The sequence below is a fragment of the Somniosus microcephalus genome, chromosome 30, assembly GCF_052327205.1.
Source record: "Somniosus microcephalus isolate GS21.2 chromosome 30, FLI_Smic_1.0, whole genome shotgun sequence".
Taxonomy (NCBI): Eukaryota; Metazoa; Chordata; class Chondrichthyes; order Squaliformes; family Somniosidae; genus Somniosus; species Somniosus microcephalus.
Window position 1 is genome coordinate 25,951,434 of NC_141016.1, and position 20,436 is coordinate 25,971,869.

At 49.3% G+C, this 20,436-nt stretch overlaps 1 protein-coding gene across 1 annotated transcript in view; it reads right to left on the reverse strand.

The window, feature by feature from the left end:
• dock5 (dedicator of cytokinesis 5) overlaps positions 1-20,436 on the reverse strand; it is a 283,772-nt gene that overhangs the window by 60,155 nt on the left and 203,181 nt on the right. Inside the window, exons 28-32 of the mRNA XM_085971247.1 lie at positions 19,552-19,650; positions 17,362-17,456; positions 12,311-12,389; positions 2,284-2,384; positions 533-591 (exon numbers count right to left, since the gene is read on the reverse strand). Coding sequence (XP_085827373.1) covers positions 533-591; positions 2,284-2,384; positions 12,311-12,389; positions 17,362-17,456; positions 19,552-19,650 — 433 coding nt within the window. The remainder of the gene's footprint in view (positions 1-532; positions 592-2,283; positions 2,385-12,310; positions 12,390-17,361; positions 17,457-19,551; positions 19,651-20,436) is intronic.

Sequence of the window (20,436 nt, forward strand, 5' to 3'; positions counted from 1 at the left end):
GACTTCAGTTATGTGGGGAGACTGGAGAAACTGGGGTTGTTCTCCTTAGAGCAGAGAAAGTTAAGGGGAGATTTAATAGAGGTGTGCAAAATTATAAGGAGTTTTGATAGAGTAGATAGGGAGATGCTGTTTCCAGTGGCAGGGAGCGAGAGGGTGGCAGAAATTTCTTCAAGCAGAAGCAGCGATCTGTTAGAGCATGGGATGCTTTGCCATGGGTAGTAGTTGAAGAGAGAGACTACTGCAACTTTTAAGGAGAAAGTTGATAAATATTTGAAAGAGTGGAAGATATGGAGCAATGGGGTTAATTGTGGAGTGATCTAGCAAAGAGTCAGCACAAACCCGACAGGCCCAATGACCTCTTTCTGTGCTGTAACCTGTTTTAAGCGCAATTGAGGGCCAGTTCTTTTCTCTGTGTCCAGTCTCCCTTGGCATCACTTAGTGGCCTGGCTCAGATTGAGATCTCACTAGCTTGGGGCAGTGATTAGACATTCAAACTCTGCTATGGCGCAATGTTTAGATGCTTCATACTCACCAAGGTTGTACCACATGTCCCTTATTTTGAAACCAATATCTTTCCTCATGTCTCCATATCTACAAAACAGAAGCTAGCTCTCAGTGCAAGCAATAGATACATTCAAAGCAAACTTCAACACTTGGTTACTTAGATTATTTCCTTGTGCTCTCCAGATGCGGAATGTTAATATTGGGGAATGGAGCACTTTCCTATTTTTGGCACCCAGTATTAGAACTGAGCTTTCCACGACTTAGTGCAGCACGGGTTAGATACAGAGTAAAGCTCCCTCTACACTGTCCCATCAAACACTCCCAGGGCAGGTACAGCACGGGTTAGATACAGAGTAAAGCTCCCTCTACACTGTCCCATCAAACACTCCCGGGGCAGGTACAGCATGGGTTAGATACAGAGTAAAGCTCCCTCTACACTGTCCCATCAAACACTCCCAGGGCAGGTACAGTATGGGTTAGATACAGAGTAAAGCTCCCTCTACACTGTCCCATCAAAGATTCCCAGGGCAGGTACAGCACGGGTTAGATACAGAGTAAAGCTCCCTCTACACTGTCCCATCAAACACTCCCAGGGCAGGTACAGTACGGGTTAGATACAGAGTAAAGCTCCCTCTACACTGTCCCATCAAACACTCCCAGGGCAGGTACAGCACGGGTTAGATACAGAGTAAAGCTCCCTCTACACTGTCCCCATCAAACACTCCCAGGGCAGGTACAGCACGGGTTAGATACAGAGTATAGCTCCCTCTACACTGTCCCACCAAACACTCCCAGGGCAGGTACAGCACGGGTTAGATACAGAGTAAAGCTCCCTCTACACTGTCTCATCAAGTACTCCCAGGGCAGGTACAGCATGGGTTAGACACAGAGTAAAGCTCCCTCTACACTGTCCCATCAAACACTCCCAGGGCAGGGACAGCACGAGGTTAGATACAGAGTAAAGCTCCCTCTACACTGCTCCATCAAACACTCCCAGGGCAGTTACAGCATGGGTTAGATACAGAGTAAAGCTCCCTCTACACTGTCCCATCAAACACTCCCAGGGCAGGTACAGCACGGGTTAGATACAGAGTAAAGCTCCCTCTACACTGTCCCATCAAGCAAGCTCAGGTGAGGTGCAACACAGGTTAGATACAGAGTAAAGCTCCCTCTACACTGTCCCATCAAACACTCCCAGGGCAGGTACAGCACGGGTTAGATACAGAGCCTAGCTGACTGAATTCTTCAAATTCCTTCACCCCTAGCCCCTGAAGAGAACGCCCTTCGCCACATGTGACTCTTGCTGGCCACAAGTCCCCGGGTGCCCGCTGCCCTCCAATACCTCACTCAAAGTGACCATTCTTCAGGTGCGAAGCTGGTCACTGAGTATCAGCGGGCTATTTGGCCACGGGGTGGGCGCCGCCACAGCCGATTCCGATCTCGCCCTCAACCAAGGCCCACACCCATACAGTTACTAGGAGGGGCTACTGGAGAGCGAGTCGGATCGGGCACCCTGCCCGAATCCCTTCTCCCTAACCTCTAGAGACAGTCAGGGCGCACCCAACCTCAGCACACACCGGTGAGGTGACCTGTGACCTTTATCATCGCCCAGTGCAGGACCTGAGCCATTGGTGACCCAAACTGACCCGGAAATCAATAGCCTGACAGAATTAGCATTAATTAATTTTTACATTTGCAAGAGTTTTGGATTTTTGGGGGCGGGAATACAGGGTAATATACGGCTTTTTAATTCTATTTTTTAAATTGTCTGAACATTACTTGTTTACGATTTTGTTGCGTTTCTCTCTCGAAAAGGTCTCCAGCTGCAGCGAGTCGTGAACGAGAAATGCGATGGCCAGGTGAAAATAATTGTTCCAGAGCTGAAAAGAAAGGAAATCTTTGAATCCCTGATCTGGAGCCAGCAGGAGAACATGTTGGAGTCTTCAGACCTCGGCACCGGTCCCACAAACAGCAAGGTCCAAAATACCGGACCAACCTCCACTCTAAATCTGCGAAAGGTGGAAACCCAGTCCCAGTCTAATTCCCGGTAGGCAATTTGAGAGGCAAATCCAATTTTTATTTCACGGACCAGTGGTGTCATGGTGATATGCAGGATTACAGAAATCACAGAAACCCCACAGTGCAGATAGAGGCCATTTCGGCCCATCGAGCCTGCACCAACACATATCCCACCCGATCCCCGTAACCCCTACACCAACACATATCCCACCCTATCCCCGTAACCCCACGTATTTAATCCCCCTAACACTAAGGGTCAATTTATCATAGCCAATCAACCTAACCTGCACATCTTTGGACTGTGGGAGGAAACCGGAGCACCCGGAGGAAACCCACGCAAACACAGGGAGAATGTGCAAACTCCACACAGACAGTCACCCGAGGCCGGATTTGAACCCGGGTCCCTGGCGCTGTGAGGCAACAGTGCTAACCACTATGCCACCGTGCTGCCTGGTGGATTACCTTTGGATATTTGTCCGCTATGAAATCAGGGCACGAGAGGGAAGAATAGAGAGAGAGAAAGGATGAGAGACAGAGTGTGGAAACATAATCACACAGCAAGAAAGACAAAGATGAAGAAGACAAACCAATGGCCTGGATAATGTCCATAATAGGATGGTCCCAAAACATCCGATCCGTCCATTAAATTGAATCTTTTACAAAATGTCTCCTGTTTCTTCAAAAAAATGATAGTGCTTTTGTCACAGTGTCAGTGGTCGCTCAGTGGGCAGCACCCTCGCCTCTGAGTCAGAAGGTCGTGGGTTCAAGTCCCACTCCAGGGACTTGAGCACATAAAGCTAGGCTGACACTCTGATGCAGTGCTGAGGGAGTGCTGCACTGTCGGAGGTGCCATCTTGCGGATGAGACGTTAAACCGAGGCCCCGTCTGCTCTCTCAGGTGGGCGTAAAAGATCCCGCGGCACTATTTCAAAGAAGAGCAGGGGGAGTTGTCCCTGGTGTCCTGGACAATATTTATCCCTCAACCAACATAAAAAAACAGATTATCTGGTCATTATCACAGGGCTGTTTGTGGGAGCTTGCTGTGCGCAAATTGGCTGCTGCGTTTCCTACATTACAACAATGATTACGCTTCACATACTTCGTTGGCTGTAAAGCGCTTTGAGACATCCGGTGGTCGTGAAAGGCGCTATAGAAATGCAAGTCTTTCTTTCTTTAATGTAGTAAAACTTCCTAAGGTGCTTCACAGGAGAATTAAAAGACAAAAAAGTTGACACTGAGCCACATAAGGAGAAATTCGGGCAGGTGACCAAAAGCTTGGTCAAAGAGGTAGGTTTTAAGGAGCGTCTTCAAGGAGGAAAGAGAGGTAGCGAGGTGGAGAGCTTTAGGCAGGGAATTCAGGGCTTAGAGCCTAGGCAATAGAAGGCATGGCCACCAATGGTTGAGCGATTATAATCAGGGATGCTCAAGAGGGCAGAATTAGAGGAGCGCAGATATCCCGGGAGATTGTGGGGCTGAAGGACCATTGACCATTGCGCAGGAGAGATGAGTTAAGTTAAGAAGCAGCGATTTGTTGATACCAAGGGGTCGATTTTCCTGAAGCTGTCGGGAAGAAGGCGGGACTACAACTTTCGGGTTTTAGACCCGCCTACTTTGATGTCCAGCCAATCCGCGCGACTTTCCCTTGATTGACCTTGTTGAGCCCGCCCAGCGGGCTCAGCAGGCCAATTAAGGGCCACCCGGCAACAGGTGACGTCACAGACTGCAATTTTGACAGATGAAATATCAGTGTCTCACAGCTGTTTGAAGCTGTCAAACACTGACAGTCTGAGTTCCAACATGAGTCCTTCTGCACAGACTCAGTTAGAACTCTCACCGGCACTCAAAGCTGAAGGCTGTCACTTTTCACAGATCGCAGCCGTTCAGCTTTAAGTGCCGGCTGAGTGATGGGCTCCCGACGGCTACAGGAAGAAAGGCTGTTAAGGTAAGTACAGGTAAGTAAAAGTTCTTTACACACTTTGGACACACCAAACACACTTACCTTTGCACTCATGCACCCATCACTCACCTGAGCACCGACATCGCGACCCCTCCAACTCCTTCAACCCGACGGCCTGCCTGCTCTAACCTGATGTGGTTTGGAGCCTTCGGGAATCCCACACGAAACCCCTCAAAATAGGGATTAGGCTAAAAACTGCCTGTTAACTACCTGTTAACAGGCAGTTAATTGGCACTAATCCCTTCCCGCCTGGTTTCGGTGGGTCCCAGTGCAGGGCGGGTACCCGCCGCCCCTGAAACTTGCGTGGGGCGGGATGGTGTCGGGACCCCCGAATTCGGGATTTTCCCCCCCCACACGCCTGAAACCCCGCCTGACGGCTCCAGGAGAATCGACCCCCAAGTCTGGGTTTTAAAAGCCTGTAGATTGTCGGAGGGAGGGTAGGACATTGTAGAACTTTCCAGATGGTGTTTGAGGTCCTGGGAAAGCTGGGTGAGGAGGAGTTGGAATAGGAAGATACGAAACATATGATCAGACTTGACTGCGACGTAGGACCGGGGATACAGGTTAGAAATGAGGAAGCCAGGAGTAAGAAGGGAAGTCGGGTACAATAGTTATAATACAAAGTTAAGGCCATTATGCTCGTGTCTAGTTTACAATTGAAATTAGAGATTGGAGATAAATATATCAGTTGTAGGAAATCACTGCCCTTTGAGGGTACAGAGGTGAGCTATGGTGATGATTCCAGGTACGAAAAAATTTAACTTCCGTGGAAAGGTTAAGGGATGTCGGGCTTTATTTTTACAAAGATGATCAGGATTTGAGGTGATCTAATTGGTGTTTCTAAGGCCATGAAGGCAACCGAGAAGCTGATCCAGGCACATCACTCAGTGTGGTGAAAGGTTCAAATGTCAGAGAACACAAGGTAAAAATTAGGAAGCGCAACGAGTTATGGGATAAGTTACCAGAGAAGGCCACTGAAGCAGAGAGTAGGTCAGGAGGGAGACAGCTGGATGTGTTTCTGAGGAGAGGAAGGATTGAGAAGGCAGGTAGACTGACTGCTGTTCAGTCAAAACTCAACGGACATATTAAGATTAACGGCTCGGTCACTGTTCCTAAAATGCTTCTATCTTTTTTTTTGAAGAACCAGGAGACATCTTGTAAAAGATTCACTTTAATGGACGGATCGGATGTTTTGGGACCATCCTATAATGGACATTATCCAGGCCATTGGTTTGTTTTCTTCATCTTTGTCTTTCTTGCTGTGTGATTATGTTTCCACACTCTGTCTCTCATCCTTTCTCTCTCTCTATTCTTCCCTCTCATGCTCTGATTTCATAGCGGACAAATATCCAAACGCAATCCTGTATATCACCATGACACCACTGGTCCGTGAAATAAAAATTGGATTTGCCTCTCAAATTGCTCACCAGGAATTAGACTGGGAATGGGTTTCCACCTTTCGCAGATTTAGAGTGGAGAAAAAGAAAGAAGGACTTGTATTTCTATAGCGCCTTCCACAACCTCAGGATGTCCCAAAGTGCTTTACAGCCAATGAAGTACTTTTTGGAGTGTAGTCACTGTTGTGATCTAGGAAACGCGGCAGCCAATTGCGCACAGCAAGCTCCCACAAATAGCAATGTGATAAATGACCAGATAATTTGTTTTTTTATGTTAATTGAGGGATAAATATTAGCCAGGACACCGGGGCAGGACTTCCCTGCTCTTCTGCAAAGTAGTGCCTTGGGATCTGTTACATCCACCTGAGAGCGCAGACGGGGCCTCGGTTTAACGTCTCATCCGAAAGACGGCACCTCCGACAGTGCAGCACTCCCTCAGCACTGCACTGGGAGTGTCAGCCTAGATATTTGTACTCAAGTCTCTGAAATGGGACTTGAACCCACAACCTCCTGACTCAGAGTCAAGAGTGCTACCCACTGAACCACGGCTGACACTCATAGGGCGGACATTCATAGGCTGACTTCTGATGTCTGTTTTGGTGCTGACGGAGAGTTGTTGAAAATTTAACAGCCAATAGCCTAGAAATTCACTATAGCCTCGTTTGGGGCGCCAGCCTTGCCAGTGCGCTAAAAGTAGCGCCCCGGAAGCAGTCGCGATCGCCCGCCGGAAATTCAGTTGGCGCGTCCCAGAGGCTCCTGGAGGCGCCCCGCATCCCTCTTGGGGCGCTGCAACTGAATATCGCTGCGCAACGTGCCGCAGCGCCACACGCTGCGGTACGGCGCGCTGCGGTACTGCAGGCCTTCCTCCCCTTCTTAAAGGGGAGGGGCCAAGGAAATCATTGTGGACTTCAGGAAGTCTAAAGGCGGAAGACACACCCCCATCCACATCCAAGGGGCTGAGGTGGAAAGGGTGGGCAGCTTTAAGTTCCTCGGAGTCCACATCACGGAAGACCTCTCCTCGTCCCTCAATACCTCCTCTTTGGTGAAGAAGGCCCAGCAGCGCCTATATTTCCTAAGGATGCTGAAGGGATGCAACCTGTCACCCCGGATCCTCTCTAACTTTTACCGCTGCACAATAGAGAGCATCCTGACGAACTGTATCACAGTGTGGTATAGCAGCTGTACCTCCTATGACCGGAAAGCCCTGCAGCGGGTAGTCAAAACTGCCCAACGCATTACCGGCACCCGACCATTGAGAACATCTACCAGAAATGTTGTCTACGGAGGTCACTGACCATCATCAAAGACCCTACCCATCCCAGCCACAGTTTGTTCGCCCCCCTGCCATCTGGGAGACGCTACAGATGCATTCGCACCCGAACGACCAGATTTAGGAACAGCTTCTTTCCCAGGGCTGTCATCCTACTGAACTCCACAAATAAACTCTAAAGCCTGCACATCTGCCAATGCACTTTATTATGTTTATGTTTATGTTACAAGCCAAATGTATGTTAAATGTCTTAATCTAAATGTACACTCTCGGGAGCCGCAAGCCTACATTTCGTTGTACTGCACTTGTGCACTAACAATGGCAATAAAGTTGATTATTATTATTATTATTATTGTGCAGCGCGATCGAGGATTGCGAGTGCCGGCAAAAGAGCCCGGCACCGAGGAGAAGTGCCGGGCTCTTGGAACACAGCCGGCACTCCGGTGGGGGGGCGGGGGGGGGGCCTCAGGAGGCCGGGGACGGCAGCGCGGAGAGGTGCTGGTAGGCGGCCAGCAAAAAAAATGGCTGCCTCGCACCTCAGAGCCTCTACCGCCGCAGGTAGGCCCCCCTGAACCGGTTGCAAATAGCGACCGGCGTTAAAGCAGGGGGCGCAACTAAATTTCGCGATCGGGGCGGTAGCGGGGCGCTGTGCACACCAATGACGTCATCGTTAGCAGCGCAGCGCTAATGGCTAGCGCCGCCATTAGCGTACCACTAAATTTAGCGGGAGGCGTGGCCAGTGGCGTCCAACCCACTTAGAGCCCTCTTAAGGTGCTAACGGGTGGCGCAGCCCACTGGATTTCTAGGCCAATGTCTCTACATCATTAGACACAGGACTGAGTTCTCCATTTATAAACAAACTACATGTTCAGTTTACATTTAGAACTTTCCAGACAGCCCAGTCCAATACTGCACCGTCAGTTCTGAGCCAATGAGCTGCTCGAACTCTGTTCATGTCGAACTCTCACAGCCAGCAGAGACCACTAAACCTTAAACAACAATCAAAAATGCCGGAAACACTCAGCAGGTCAGGCAGCATCGTGGAGAGAGAAACAGAGTTAACGTTTCAGGTCGATGACCCTTCGTCAGAACTGGAGTTGGAGATGGAACAGGTTTTTAAGCAAGTGCAGGGGCAGGGAGAGGGGGGCGGGGAGGAAAGAACAAAAGGGAAGGTCTGTGATAGGGTGGAAGGCAGGAGAGATTAAAAGACAAAAGGGATGATGGTGCGAGGCAAAAGGAGATGGTAATGGGACAAGTTAAGAAACAAAAGATGACTCTAGATGAGGTGCAAATGGCGATGGCAGAATGATCGACAGCTGCCATGTGAGAGAGAAAAAGGGAAAAAAAATATAGGGGCCGAGGTTGTGGTCTGAAATTTTTGAACTTGGTGTTGAGTCCAGAAGGCTGTAAAGTGCCTAATCGAAAGATGAGGTGCTGTTCCTCGAGCTTACGTTGGAACAGTGCAAGAGCCCGAGGACAGAGAGGTCAGAGTGGAAGTGAAGCGGAGAATTAAAGTGACAGGTGACCGGAAGCTCAGGGTCACCCTTACAGACTGAACGGAGGTGTTCTGCAAAGCAGTCGCCCAATCTGCATTTGGTCTCCCCACTGTAGAGGAGACCGCACCGTGAGCAGCGAATGCAGTATACTAGATTGCAAGAAGTACAAGTAAATCGCTGTTTCAACCAGAAGGGGTGTTTGGGGCCCTGGACAGTGGGAAGGGAGGAGGTAAAAGGGCAGGTGTTGCATCTCCTGCGCTTGCACGGGAAGGTGCCGGGTGATGCGCTATCAATTACTCATAAAAGACTGAGAGTTAAGAGAGTAACTAAAGGCTTTTATTAACAAAAGAATGAAGGTCTGCCTCGAGTGGTCGACCGGTCCAGAAATACAAAGGGCTGGGGAGCAGTCACCTTTATACTAGGACTTGTGGGAGGAGTCAGCCGAGGCATGTCCAGGCATGTACACAGCGGAATACAAACAGTGGTTTACCACACCGGGCGAAGGGGAAGGGGTGTTGGGGGTGATAGAGGAGTGGACCAGGGTGTCTCGGAGGGAGCGGTCCCTACGGAATGCTAAAAGGGGAGGTGAGGGGAAGATGTGTTTGGTGGTGGGATCATGCTGGAGGTGGCGGAAATGGCAAAGGATGATCCGTTGAATGTGGAGGCTGGTGGGATGAAAGGTGAGGACAAGGGGAACCCTATCGTGGTTCTGGGAGGGAGCGGAAGGGGTGAGAGCAGAAGTGCGGGAGATAAAATGGACACGGTCACGGGCCGTGTCAACCATGGTAGAGGGGAATCCTCGGTTGAGGAAAAAGGAAGACATGTCGGAAGCACTGGTATGGAAGGTGGCATCGTCGGAGCAGATGTGGAGGAGACAGAGAAACTGGGAGAATGGAATAGAGTTCTTACAGGAAGCAGGGTGGGAAGACGTGTAGTTCAGGTAGCTGTGGGCTTATGGTGGATGTTTGTCGATAGCCTATCTCCAGAAATGGAGAAAGAGAAGTCGAGGAAGGGAAGGGAAGAGTCGGAGATGGACCATGTGAAGGTGAGTGAAGGGTGGAAAATGGAAGCAAAGTGAATGAAATTTTCTAGTTCAGGGCGAGAGTAGGAAACGGCACCAATACAGTCATCAATGTACCAGAAATAGAGGTGAGGGAGAGGACCCGAGTAGGACTGGAACAAAGAATATTCCACATATCCCACGAAAAGGCAGGCATAGCTAGGGCCCATGCGGGTTCCCATAGCAACACCTTTAATTTGGAGGAAGTGAGTGGAGTCAAAGGAGAAGTTGTTCAATGTGAGAACAAGTTTAGCCAGGCGGAGGAGGGTGGTGGTGGATGGGGACTGGTTGGGCCTCTGTTCAAGGAAGAAGCGGAGCGCCCTCAGGCCATCCTGGTGGGGGATGGAGGTGTAGAGGGATTGGACGTCCATGGTGAAAAGGAGACGGTTGGGGCCAGGAAACTGGAAACTGTTAAAGAGGCGGAGGGCATCGGAAGAGTCGCGGATGTAGCTGGGAAGAGACTGGACAAGGGGAGAAAAAATAGAGTCGAGATAGGAAGAAATCTGTTCCATGGGGCAAGAACAGGCTGAAACGATGGGTCTGCCAGGGCAGCCCTGTTTGTGGATCTTGGGAAGGAGGTAGAAGCAGGCTGTGTGGTGTTGGGGGACTAGGAGGTTGACACCCGTGGAGGGAAGATCTCCAGAGGAGATGAGGTCAGTGACAGTCTTGGAAACAATAGCTTGATGTTTGGTAGTGGGGTCATGGTCCAGGGGGAGGTCGGAGGAGGTGTCGGAGAGTTGGCGTTCAGCCTCCGCACGGTAGAGGTCGGTTCGCCAAACAACAAACACCCTCGTCACCAAACCTTAATCCTGTCCGCCTGGACAGGTTCCAAACGTGATGCCGGAGATGAAAGGCCGGTGCCTTGGAGAAAGCTTGCTCAAAAAAATTCTGAAGTGATTCTGGGCCGAACAATCCAGAGTAAAAACTGGAGGTGAACAAAACCTGGATTTGTGTTTTCTTAAAAAAAATTCAATCATGGGGTGTGGGTGTCGCTGGCAAGGTTGGCATTTATTACCCGTCCGTAGTTCACCCTGAGTTTGATGGCTTGCTCGGCCACTTCGGAGGGTAGTTAAGAGTCAACCACATTGGCATGGGACTGGAGTCACAGGTAGGCCCAGACCAGGTAAAGACAGCAGGTTTCCTTCCCTAAAGGACATTAGTGAACCAATTGGGTTTTTACCGACGGCTTCAATGGTCACTTTTACTGATACTACAGTAGCTTTTAATTTCCAGATTTTTAACATTGAATTCAAATTCTCAAACTGCTATTTGCACTCACATTCTCTGGATTACTGGAACATTCTCTGGATTACTAGGCCAGTAATGTAACCACGACACTAACATGTCCCCTATATGCAAGCGAACGGTTGCATAGTGGTTATGTTACTGGACTAGTAATCCGTAGGCCTGAACTAATGATCCATGTAGTTCAAATCCCACTGGCAAATTTAAATTCGGTTACTAAATAAATCCGAAATCAATAATGATGATTATGTAGCTACTCAGTTGTTGTAAAAATCCATCTGGTTCACTAATGTCCTTTAGGGAAGGAAATCTGCTGTCCTTACCTGGTCTGGCCTATATGTGACTGTAGACCCACAGCAATGTGGTTGACGTTTTTTTAAAATTTGCTTATGGGATGTGGGCGTCGCTGGCCAGGCCAGCATTTATTGTCCCTCCCTAGTTGCCCTTGAGAAGGTGGTGGTGAGCCGCCTTCTTGAACCGCTGTAGTCCGTGTGGTGATGGTACTCCCACAGTGCTATTAAGGAGGGAGTTCCAGGATTTTGACCCAGCAACGATGAAGGATCGGCGATATACTTCTAAGTCAGGATGGTGTGTGACTTGGAGGGGAACTTGGAGATGGTGGTGTTCCCATGCACCTGCTGCCATTGTCCTTTTAGGTGGAAGAGGTCGCAGGTTTGGGAGGTGCTGCCGAAGAAGCCTTGGCGAGTTGCTGCAGTGCATCTTGTAGATGGTACACACTGCAGACTTGTAAATGGTCTAGCAAGCCACTCAGTTAAGGGCAACTAGGGATGGGCAATAAATGCTGGCTGTGCCCACATCCCATGAATTAATAAACATAAAATGTTGTGTAACCTGGAACTGTATAGTAAGATGCACATTCTGATTCAATTACTCATTTTCAATGCGACCTTATACAAAAAACGAAAACCCCTCAGTTCTGCTCTATTCTCCCGGCACAGGCCATGAACAGATCCTGGGACCGTCCTGCTATTGAGGGTGGGGAAAGGTGTAGCAAGGCAGGGAGCTTTAGGAAGGGAGATCCAGAATGCAGGAGCATGATAGCTGGAGGATCTACCACTGATGGTGGGACAGAGGGATGGTCATTCCCATTCATTCATAGAATTACAACAAGCGCACAGCACAGAAACAGGCCATTCGGCCCAACTGGTTTATACTCCACACGAGCCTCTTCATCTCACCCCAACAAGTCCCGCTTGGCATTTTTTTCCCCCCTTCCTTCCTTTCGTGAAATACATTGCAACGTTTTAGCTGAATTCAAGGTGATGCCCAACTGTTGTCAGATTCCTGCCGAAATCTGTCGTCTGAAATGAGTACCTTATTCCATGAGGAAATACTGACTCACCTGCAACTCAAAGTTTGCCTGGTCCAGGAACAGCTTGTTGAGGACTGCCGCAAACTGATTGATTGCCCGCAGGAACACCCTGCAGAAGAGGCAGCAAAAATACATTGAGCACAAATCGTTACTTGTGTACAGTTTTGGTCTCCTTACCTAAGGAAGGATATACTTGCCATACAGGAAGTGCAACGAAGGTTCACCAGACTGGTCCCTGGGATGGGGGGGATTGTCCTATGAGGAGAGATTGAGTAGACTAGGCCTATATTCTCTGGAGTTTAGAAGAATGAAAGGTGATCTCATTGAAACATACAAAATTCTTCAGGGCTTGACAGGGTAGATGCAGGGAGGATGTTTCCCCCGGCTGGGGAGTCTAGAACCAGGGGTCACAGTCTCAGATTAAGGGGTCGGCCATTTAGGACTGAGATGAGGAGAAATTTCTTCACTCAGAGGGCGGTGAATCTTTGGAATTCTCTACCCCAGAGGGCTGTGGAGGCTCAGTCGTTGAGTATATTCAAGACAGAGATCGATAGATTTTTGAATATTAAGGGAATCAAGGGATATGGGGATAGTGTAGGAAAGTGGAGTTGAGGTAGAAGATCAGCCATGATCTTATTGAATGGCGGAGCAGGCTGGAGGGGCCGAATGGCCGACTCCTGCTCCTATTTCTTACGTTCTTAAATCTCCTCTTAACCTTCTCTGCTCTAAGGAGAACAACCCCAGCTTCTCCAGTCTCTCTGCGTAACTGAAGTCCCTCATCCCTGGTACCATTCTGGTAAATCTCCTCCGCACCCTCTCCAGAGCCTTGACATCCTTCCTAAAGTGTGGTTGTGAGAGAGACAGCAGTGGAGCAATGCAAAGTCAAACTGGTGAAACCAGCGGGAGTGAATCTATGGGATGCTTATGCCGTGGGACTGATGGTGCGGTGAGGCTGCAGCTCGGGTTCATCACCTGGCTGCACCACTGGGCTCACTGAAAACAACGGCTCATTCAACATTGTTCAGATTGTGCAATTACAACTTTTTTTTTTAGTCTGCGGATCTCCCCCTAGGTTGGGGAAAGGTGTACGCCGGGCAGGAATACAATCCATTGGCACTGTTGGCCTGTACAGGTGGCCTGAGAGCTCAGCACACTGCTGGCTAGCAAAAAAAAAGGCAGCCCAGCAACAAATACCTGTTGACAGCAGATCCACCTTTAGAAGACAGGCTTGATGGAGCTGGAAGTATTACTGCCGACTCGTTTCTATCGGACTGAACCTAAAGTAGCGCTAGTGGGGGAATCTAGAACTAGGGGGCATAGTTTCAGAATAAGGGGTCGCCAATTTAAAACGGAAATGAGGAGGAATTTCTTCTCTCAGAGGGTCGTGAATCTTTGGAATTCTCTACCCCAGAGAGCTGTGGAGGCGGAGTCAGTGAATATATTCAAGGCGGAGATTGACAGACCTTTGAACTACAAGGGAGTCGAGGGGTGTGGGGAGAGAGCGGGAAAGTGGAGTTGAGGCCAAGATTGGATCAGCCATGATCTTACTGAATGGCGGAGCAGGCTCGAGGGGCCGATTGGCCGACTCCTGCTCCTATATCTTATGATTTAAGGAGGGTATTAGATGTACATAGGGACAGGAGGAGGCCAGTCAGCCCCTCGCGCCTGTTCTGCCATTCAATGAGATCACGGCTGATCTGTATCTCAACACCGTCTACCCGCCTTGGCTCTGTAACCCTCAACGTGCAGTGGAATTTCTGTGTAATGATCGACTTGGCAAGGCCCCCAAACAATCACTGCATCTGAAGTTGAACGTTTTGTGCGCAGTGCCAGCAGGTTGAAGAGCACGCCAGGGATTGCTGAACAGCTACCACACTGCTCAAACTTTCTGCACACCATCAAAAGAATACCTACCCACCCAACAAATAAATCCAAATTCCATTAAATTAAAGTGCAAAGGTTAAAAAGAATGGCCGACAGTTTGATTTGACGGTCTCCGCTCTGCGCGGCTGCGTGGAGCACCGGTGAATGGCAGCAATCCCAAACATTGCCATTTAACATTCTTTTCTTCTACCAGCATAAAGCCCATCGGGTCAAGGGTCAAATCTCCGGAGCCACACGCGTAGTTTTGGCCGAGGCAATTTCAACAGATGCAGTGATCGTCGACAGGAAACTCCGCTGTATTCGTGGAACTCCTTCTACTTGTCCCGCGTGAATGGACAATCCCAGCACAGTCACATCAAATAACCAGCGTCATTGGCCAACACCCAGCTTAACGTGAACCCTGTATAGCGTGGATCAGTTGTGCCGCACTCTTTAACGAGCTAATTAAATCTGGCTCCAGAACCAGGGGTCACAGTCTAAGGATAAGGGGTAAGCCATTTAGGACAGAAATGAGGAGGAATTTCTTCACCCAGAGACTGGTGAACCTGTGGAATTCTCTACCACAGAAGGCAGTAGAGGCCAATTCATTAAATATATTCAAGAAGGAGTTAGATATATTTCTTAAGGCTAAAGGGATCAAGGGATATGGGGAGAAAGCAGGGACAGGGTCCTGAATTTGGATGATCAGCCATGATCTCATTAAATGGCGGAGCAGGCTCGAGGGGCCGAATGGCCTACTCCTGCTCCTATCTTCTATGTTTCTATGGCTCAATGCGTATCATCCTTGCCCGATCCCTTTCCATGCCGTCATCGCTACCTTGGAGTATCGGGAGTCTTTGGGATCTCCCAACAGCTGCGGTGCGGATGGAGCCCAAGAAAATGGACAGATTGAGGTTTAGCACAAACAAAATCTGCTGATTCATTGGGGTGGCTGGTCCCAAGGTTTCAAGACCCAGCTTCACTGTAAGCAGCTACTTTCTGCCAACACCAGCTATTAACAGGTGTCTAACGGACCGTCCAGTGCCAATCTGTGATCAACCCCAGCAAACCAGTCATGAAGGAGCAAGTCCAGTCAAGAGCAAATTTGAGAAGGGGGAAGGGGTTGAAATTCTGTTTTGTTTCTCCGCCAAGCTTCAGTCCTCCCCTCTCCTGAAGTCACCGATTCCTTCCTGGGGGGCGGGGTGGGGGGGAACAGTTCCACACACACCAGCACTGCTGCCATGTGTTCATTCTTCAGCAACCACAAGAGGCAACACGAGAGACAGCGGGCTGGATTTTCATTGAGGAGGAGGGACTACAACTTTCGGGGTTGTAGTCCCGCCTCCATCGAGTTGTAGCCAACCCACGCAATTTTGACTTGATTGACCTTGTTGAGCCCGCCCAGTGAGCTCAGCAGGCCAACTAAGGGCCACCCGGTAACAGGTGACGTCACAGATTGATATTTCATCTGTCAAGACCTTTTGACAGATGAAATATCAGCGTTTCACAGCTGTTTGAAGCTGTCAAACACTGACAATCTGTACTCCAAGTTAATTCCTTCCTCTCAGGATGATTTAAAGATCTCCCCGGAACAGAAAGCTGAATGCTGCAGCTTTTGACAGCTCGCGGCCATTCTGCTTTCTGTGCCGGTGAGATGAGGGACTCCCGAGACCTGAAGGAAGGAAGGTTGTAAAGGTAAGTAAATGTAAGTAAAACTTCTTTAAACACTTTACACACACCAAACACACTTACCTCTGCACTCATGCACCCATCACTCACCTGAACACCGGACATCTCGACCCCTCCAAGCCCTTCAGCACGACGGCCCGCCTCGCTAACTTGGCGTGGTTTGGAGCCGTCGGGAATCCCACACTTCAAGAATGAAAATAGGGATTAGGCTAAAAACTGCCTGTTAACTACCTGTTAACAGGCAGTTAATTGGCACTAATCCCCTTCCCGCCTCGGGGAGGCGGGTCAGGTACCCGCCTCCTTTGAAACTGGCATGGAGGCGGGTTGGGGGCGGGATGGGTTCGTGCCCCCCGATTTCGGGAATTTAACCCCCCACACGCCTCCAATCCCGCCTCCACGGCCCAATGAAAATCCTGCCCAGCAAGTTCTTGTCCTCACTGAAGGTCCGCACAGACGTATGCGCGCACACATACACTCATGCGTACACACGCACACACAAGTGTGCTCACAGGCACCGGCACAAGCATACACACAAGTGTGCAGACACACAAGCACAAGTGCGCCGACTCAAACGCTCACACACACCTTCTATGTTGAATTCGGTGATGGATGGCCGGTGCCATCACTAATAAGACAGTAAGCAAGTGCCCCCTTTTAACGGGGCACAATCAATAAACCGCAAAGTAAACCAAATTTAAATGAAACTTAACAAATCAAATCAAAATGTTGTTTCCGAGGGGTGATGTAGCACTCCAGTCCCTCCGGCGCCCACCGGTCGCGGAAGGCCTCGAGCGTGCCGGTGGACACCGCGTGCTCCATCTCCAGGGGCCACCCGGGCGCGAACATAACCGCGGAAGAGAGGCAGGCAGTCAGGCCCAACGACTCCCTCAACAGCGTGCTGCCTGGACCTGTTAATCACCACCTTGGCCAGGCTCAGGAGCAGTCCAACGAGGAGGTCCTCTGACCTGCCCGCTCCCCTCCACACCGGATGGCCAAAGATCAGGAGCGTGGGACTGAAGTGAAGCCAAAAATTGAGGAGCAGCCCGTTCAAAAATTGGAAGAGGGGCTGAAACCTCTCACACTGCTCACACACACACACAAAAACGTACGCTCACACAGGATATTGATCAGGAATGGATAAGATACCAGAGGGTATCTGTGGAACTGAACCCAGCAGGAGGTTTTAGGAGAGGAAGGGAGAAAACTGCAGGAGAACAAAAAAGCTCTGAAGGTCTGGGTACCGAGGAGTGTTCAGGTACCCTACAGATTCTGGCGTAAAACACAAGGATATTTCTGTTTTAAACAAACCAAATTAAGTTTTTCAAGCTTGGTTTTAATGAAGGTCGTAAAAGCCCCTGGCCACGTTCCCCACTGTGCCTTGAGACAGGACGCCTGCAGACGGGGTGGTTAGGATGCTGGCTTGTTGACGCCATTTGGGGAAGCCCGCCATGAACAAGCTGGAAGGCTTTGGACCAATGTCCTGGATCATACCCTGCACCAGCTCCTTTCTCACTCGCGAACATACCTACCCGTTCTGCACCATGTTCATCACCATCCAATCTGACGGATAAACATTTTTCCCAATGAGATCCTTGAACATAATGAACGTCTCCATCAGGAAGTCCTGGGAAAGAAGCAAAGGGACTCAGATCAATTTTCCATCGTCAGGAAACGTGGATTCATGGTGGAAGAAAATTGGGGAACAGAAGCCCTGAGTGCCATCAGGCCACACTTAGTCACCAGAGTGCCCTTGCAAACCCTTCTCATGAGGTGGGCCTCAGTGCCACCAGCAGCAACAGCCCCCTTTATATCAAAGTGTTTGTCTCCACAGGCAAGCCAAGGTTATAAGTACATCATCATTCTTTGTGTCTAATATCCAATATTAGTTGGACCCACCATCAATTTGGAGAGACATGTACCTGCTCATCCAGTACGGACTGACTGGGAGGGCAATCACTGCCACTCATGTACCTCAGGAAAAAAAAGACTTGTGTTTATATAGCGCCTTTCACGACCACCGAAGGTCCCAAAGCACTTTACAACCTGTGAAGTACTATTGAAGTGTAGTCACTGTTGTAATGTAGGAAACGTGGCAGCCAATTTGCACACAGCAAGATCCCACAAACTGCAATGTGATAATGACCGGGTAATCTGTTTTAGTGATGTTGATTGAGGGACAAATATTGGTCAGGACACCGGGGAGAACTCCCCTGCTCTTCTTCGAAATAGTGCCGTGGGATCTTTTACATCCACTTGAGAGGGCAGACAGGGCCTCGGTTTAACGTCTCATCCGAAAGACGGCACCTCCGACAGTGCAGCCCTCCCTCAGCACCGCACTGGAGTGTCAGCCTAGATTGTTGTGCTCAAGTCTCTGGAGTGGGACTTGAACCCACAACCTTCTGACTCAGAGGCGAGGGTGCCGTCCACTGAGCCAGGGCTGGCACTGGGGAATGTGATTTGTAATTGTCTGACTGCTCTGATGTCAGCTACCACATTACGAATGCAGTATTCTCCTTCCGCATCTGCACAAGTAAACACCACCGCGCCCCGCACTGCCCCCCCCACCCCTCGAACGGCAGTCACAGGGGACCTTTGTCCTCGGTTAGGCCGCATCTTTACTTTTCAGATTCGGACCCTAAAATTTTTTTTTCAGGTGCAAGAAAAATCCATTAGACATAACAAGCCCATTGCTTACTGATTGTTCGCAACCGCATCTACCCCTCTTCTCACCACGTTCCCCAATCCCTTCTGTCTCAATACACGTATCTAGGGGACTATCATCCGCATTTGGCAATAATCGCAGAAATGTTGGCGTGAGTATGAAGCGGGGAGACTCCCCAATTCCCCCTTGAACCCATGACAAAATTTGCCTCATTACTGTTTATGAGTCACGGATAGGCTGCAGTGCGTGCCTCGATAATACCAGTCACTGTACTGGAAAAGTAATTAACTGTGTCATGTGTTTCAAGATGTCTTAGAGTGATACAGCACAGAAGGAGGCCATTCGACCCATTGTGCCTGTGATGGCTCTTTGAAAGAGCAATCCAATTAATCCCACTCCCCTACTCTTCCCCATAGCCCTGCAAATCTTCCTTTTCAAGTTCCCTTTTGAAAGTTACTATTGAATCTGCTTCCACTGCCCTTTCAGGCAGTGCATTCCAGATCACAACAACTCGCTGCGGAAAAAAATTTCTCCTCAGCTCCACCTCTGGTCCTTATGCCAATTATCTTCAATGTCTTCACGATGTGATAAGGTGCTTTGTGAATACAAATGTTACTGTTGTGTATGTACCTTTAAGAGAATAACTGGTCTCAGACTGCAGTACCGGCAGTGACCACCCCTGTATAAAAGGCGCTAGAGAGCCTCTGTTGTTTAGATTCGTTTATGCCTTTCACCAGTAAAGATCAGTTTGTTTCTCTCCTGCTAGTCCATGTCTAAATCATTCACGGACTTAACAGTTACGTTCTTGTTGCCTTATCCTGTTCAGTTCAATGACCTGCTACCTTATTCCACAACTCCGAGCACCCTCTGGGTGAAGGAGTTCTGCCTGGATTCCAATTCTCACTTCCAACCTCCTCATTTCTGAAACTCTTGCCCCAACCCCTCGGTGTTTACATTCTTCCCCACAGTAAACAATTCGTCGGGGTCGTTTTTGTCAAAACCCGTCATAATTGTGAAAGCTTACAAGGAGAACGAGTTGAAGAAAGATTTTACTTACAATGATGTCATGCCGGGTCTTGAAGGTGTTGATGTAATGTGTGTAATGGTAGTCCTCCATCTGTTTCAGTATTGCTATCATGCAGGCTACAAAGCCACCCTATGGGGAGGCACAGAGGGAGTTACCATTCAGGAAGCACCAAGGGACGATCCTCTTTTTCCTTTCAACAACAACAACTTGTATTTATATAGCGCCTTTAACGTAGTAAAACGTACCAAGGTGCTTCACAGGAGTGTTGTAAAAGAAAATTTGACACCGAGCCACATAAGGAGAAATTAGGTCAAACAGGTAGGTTTTAAGGAGCGTCTTAAAGGAGGAGAGAGAGGTAGAGGGGGAATTCCAGAGCTTAGGGCCTTGGCAGCTGAAGGCACGGCCACCATTGGTTGAGCGATTATAATCAGGGATGTTCAAGTGGGCAGAATTAGAGGAGCGCAGATATCTCGGGGGGGTTGTGGGCCCCGAGGAGATTGCAGAGATAGGGAGGGGGCAAGGGCCATGGAGGGATTTGAAAACAAGGATTAGAATTTTAAAATCTGTTGCTGGGGGGACAGATTCCACAGACTGCCCTCCAAGTGACCAATCTTCCTACATGAGTCTAGACACTGAGTGTCAAAGGATTGGGTGCTTCTCATAGGGCGCGAGGGCAAACCAGAAGGCTAGCCACCCCTTGGTTCACCTTACACTCCACTCCCCATCAGAAGCCCAATCATAAAGGGAGTCTTATCATTGCCGCTCCCTTTTAAAGAGGGAGTCTACCTGTTGAGTACAGGAAACTCTCGATTTACCGGCACCTAAATAACCGGAAATCTCTGTTAACCGGCAAAATTCAGGAGTAGGTTCAGGTAAGTTTTACTTCATATTAGTGGCAGTTCCTGGATCTGTGGC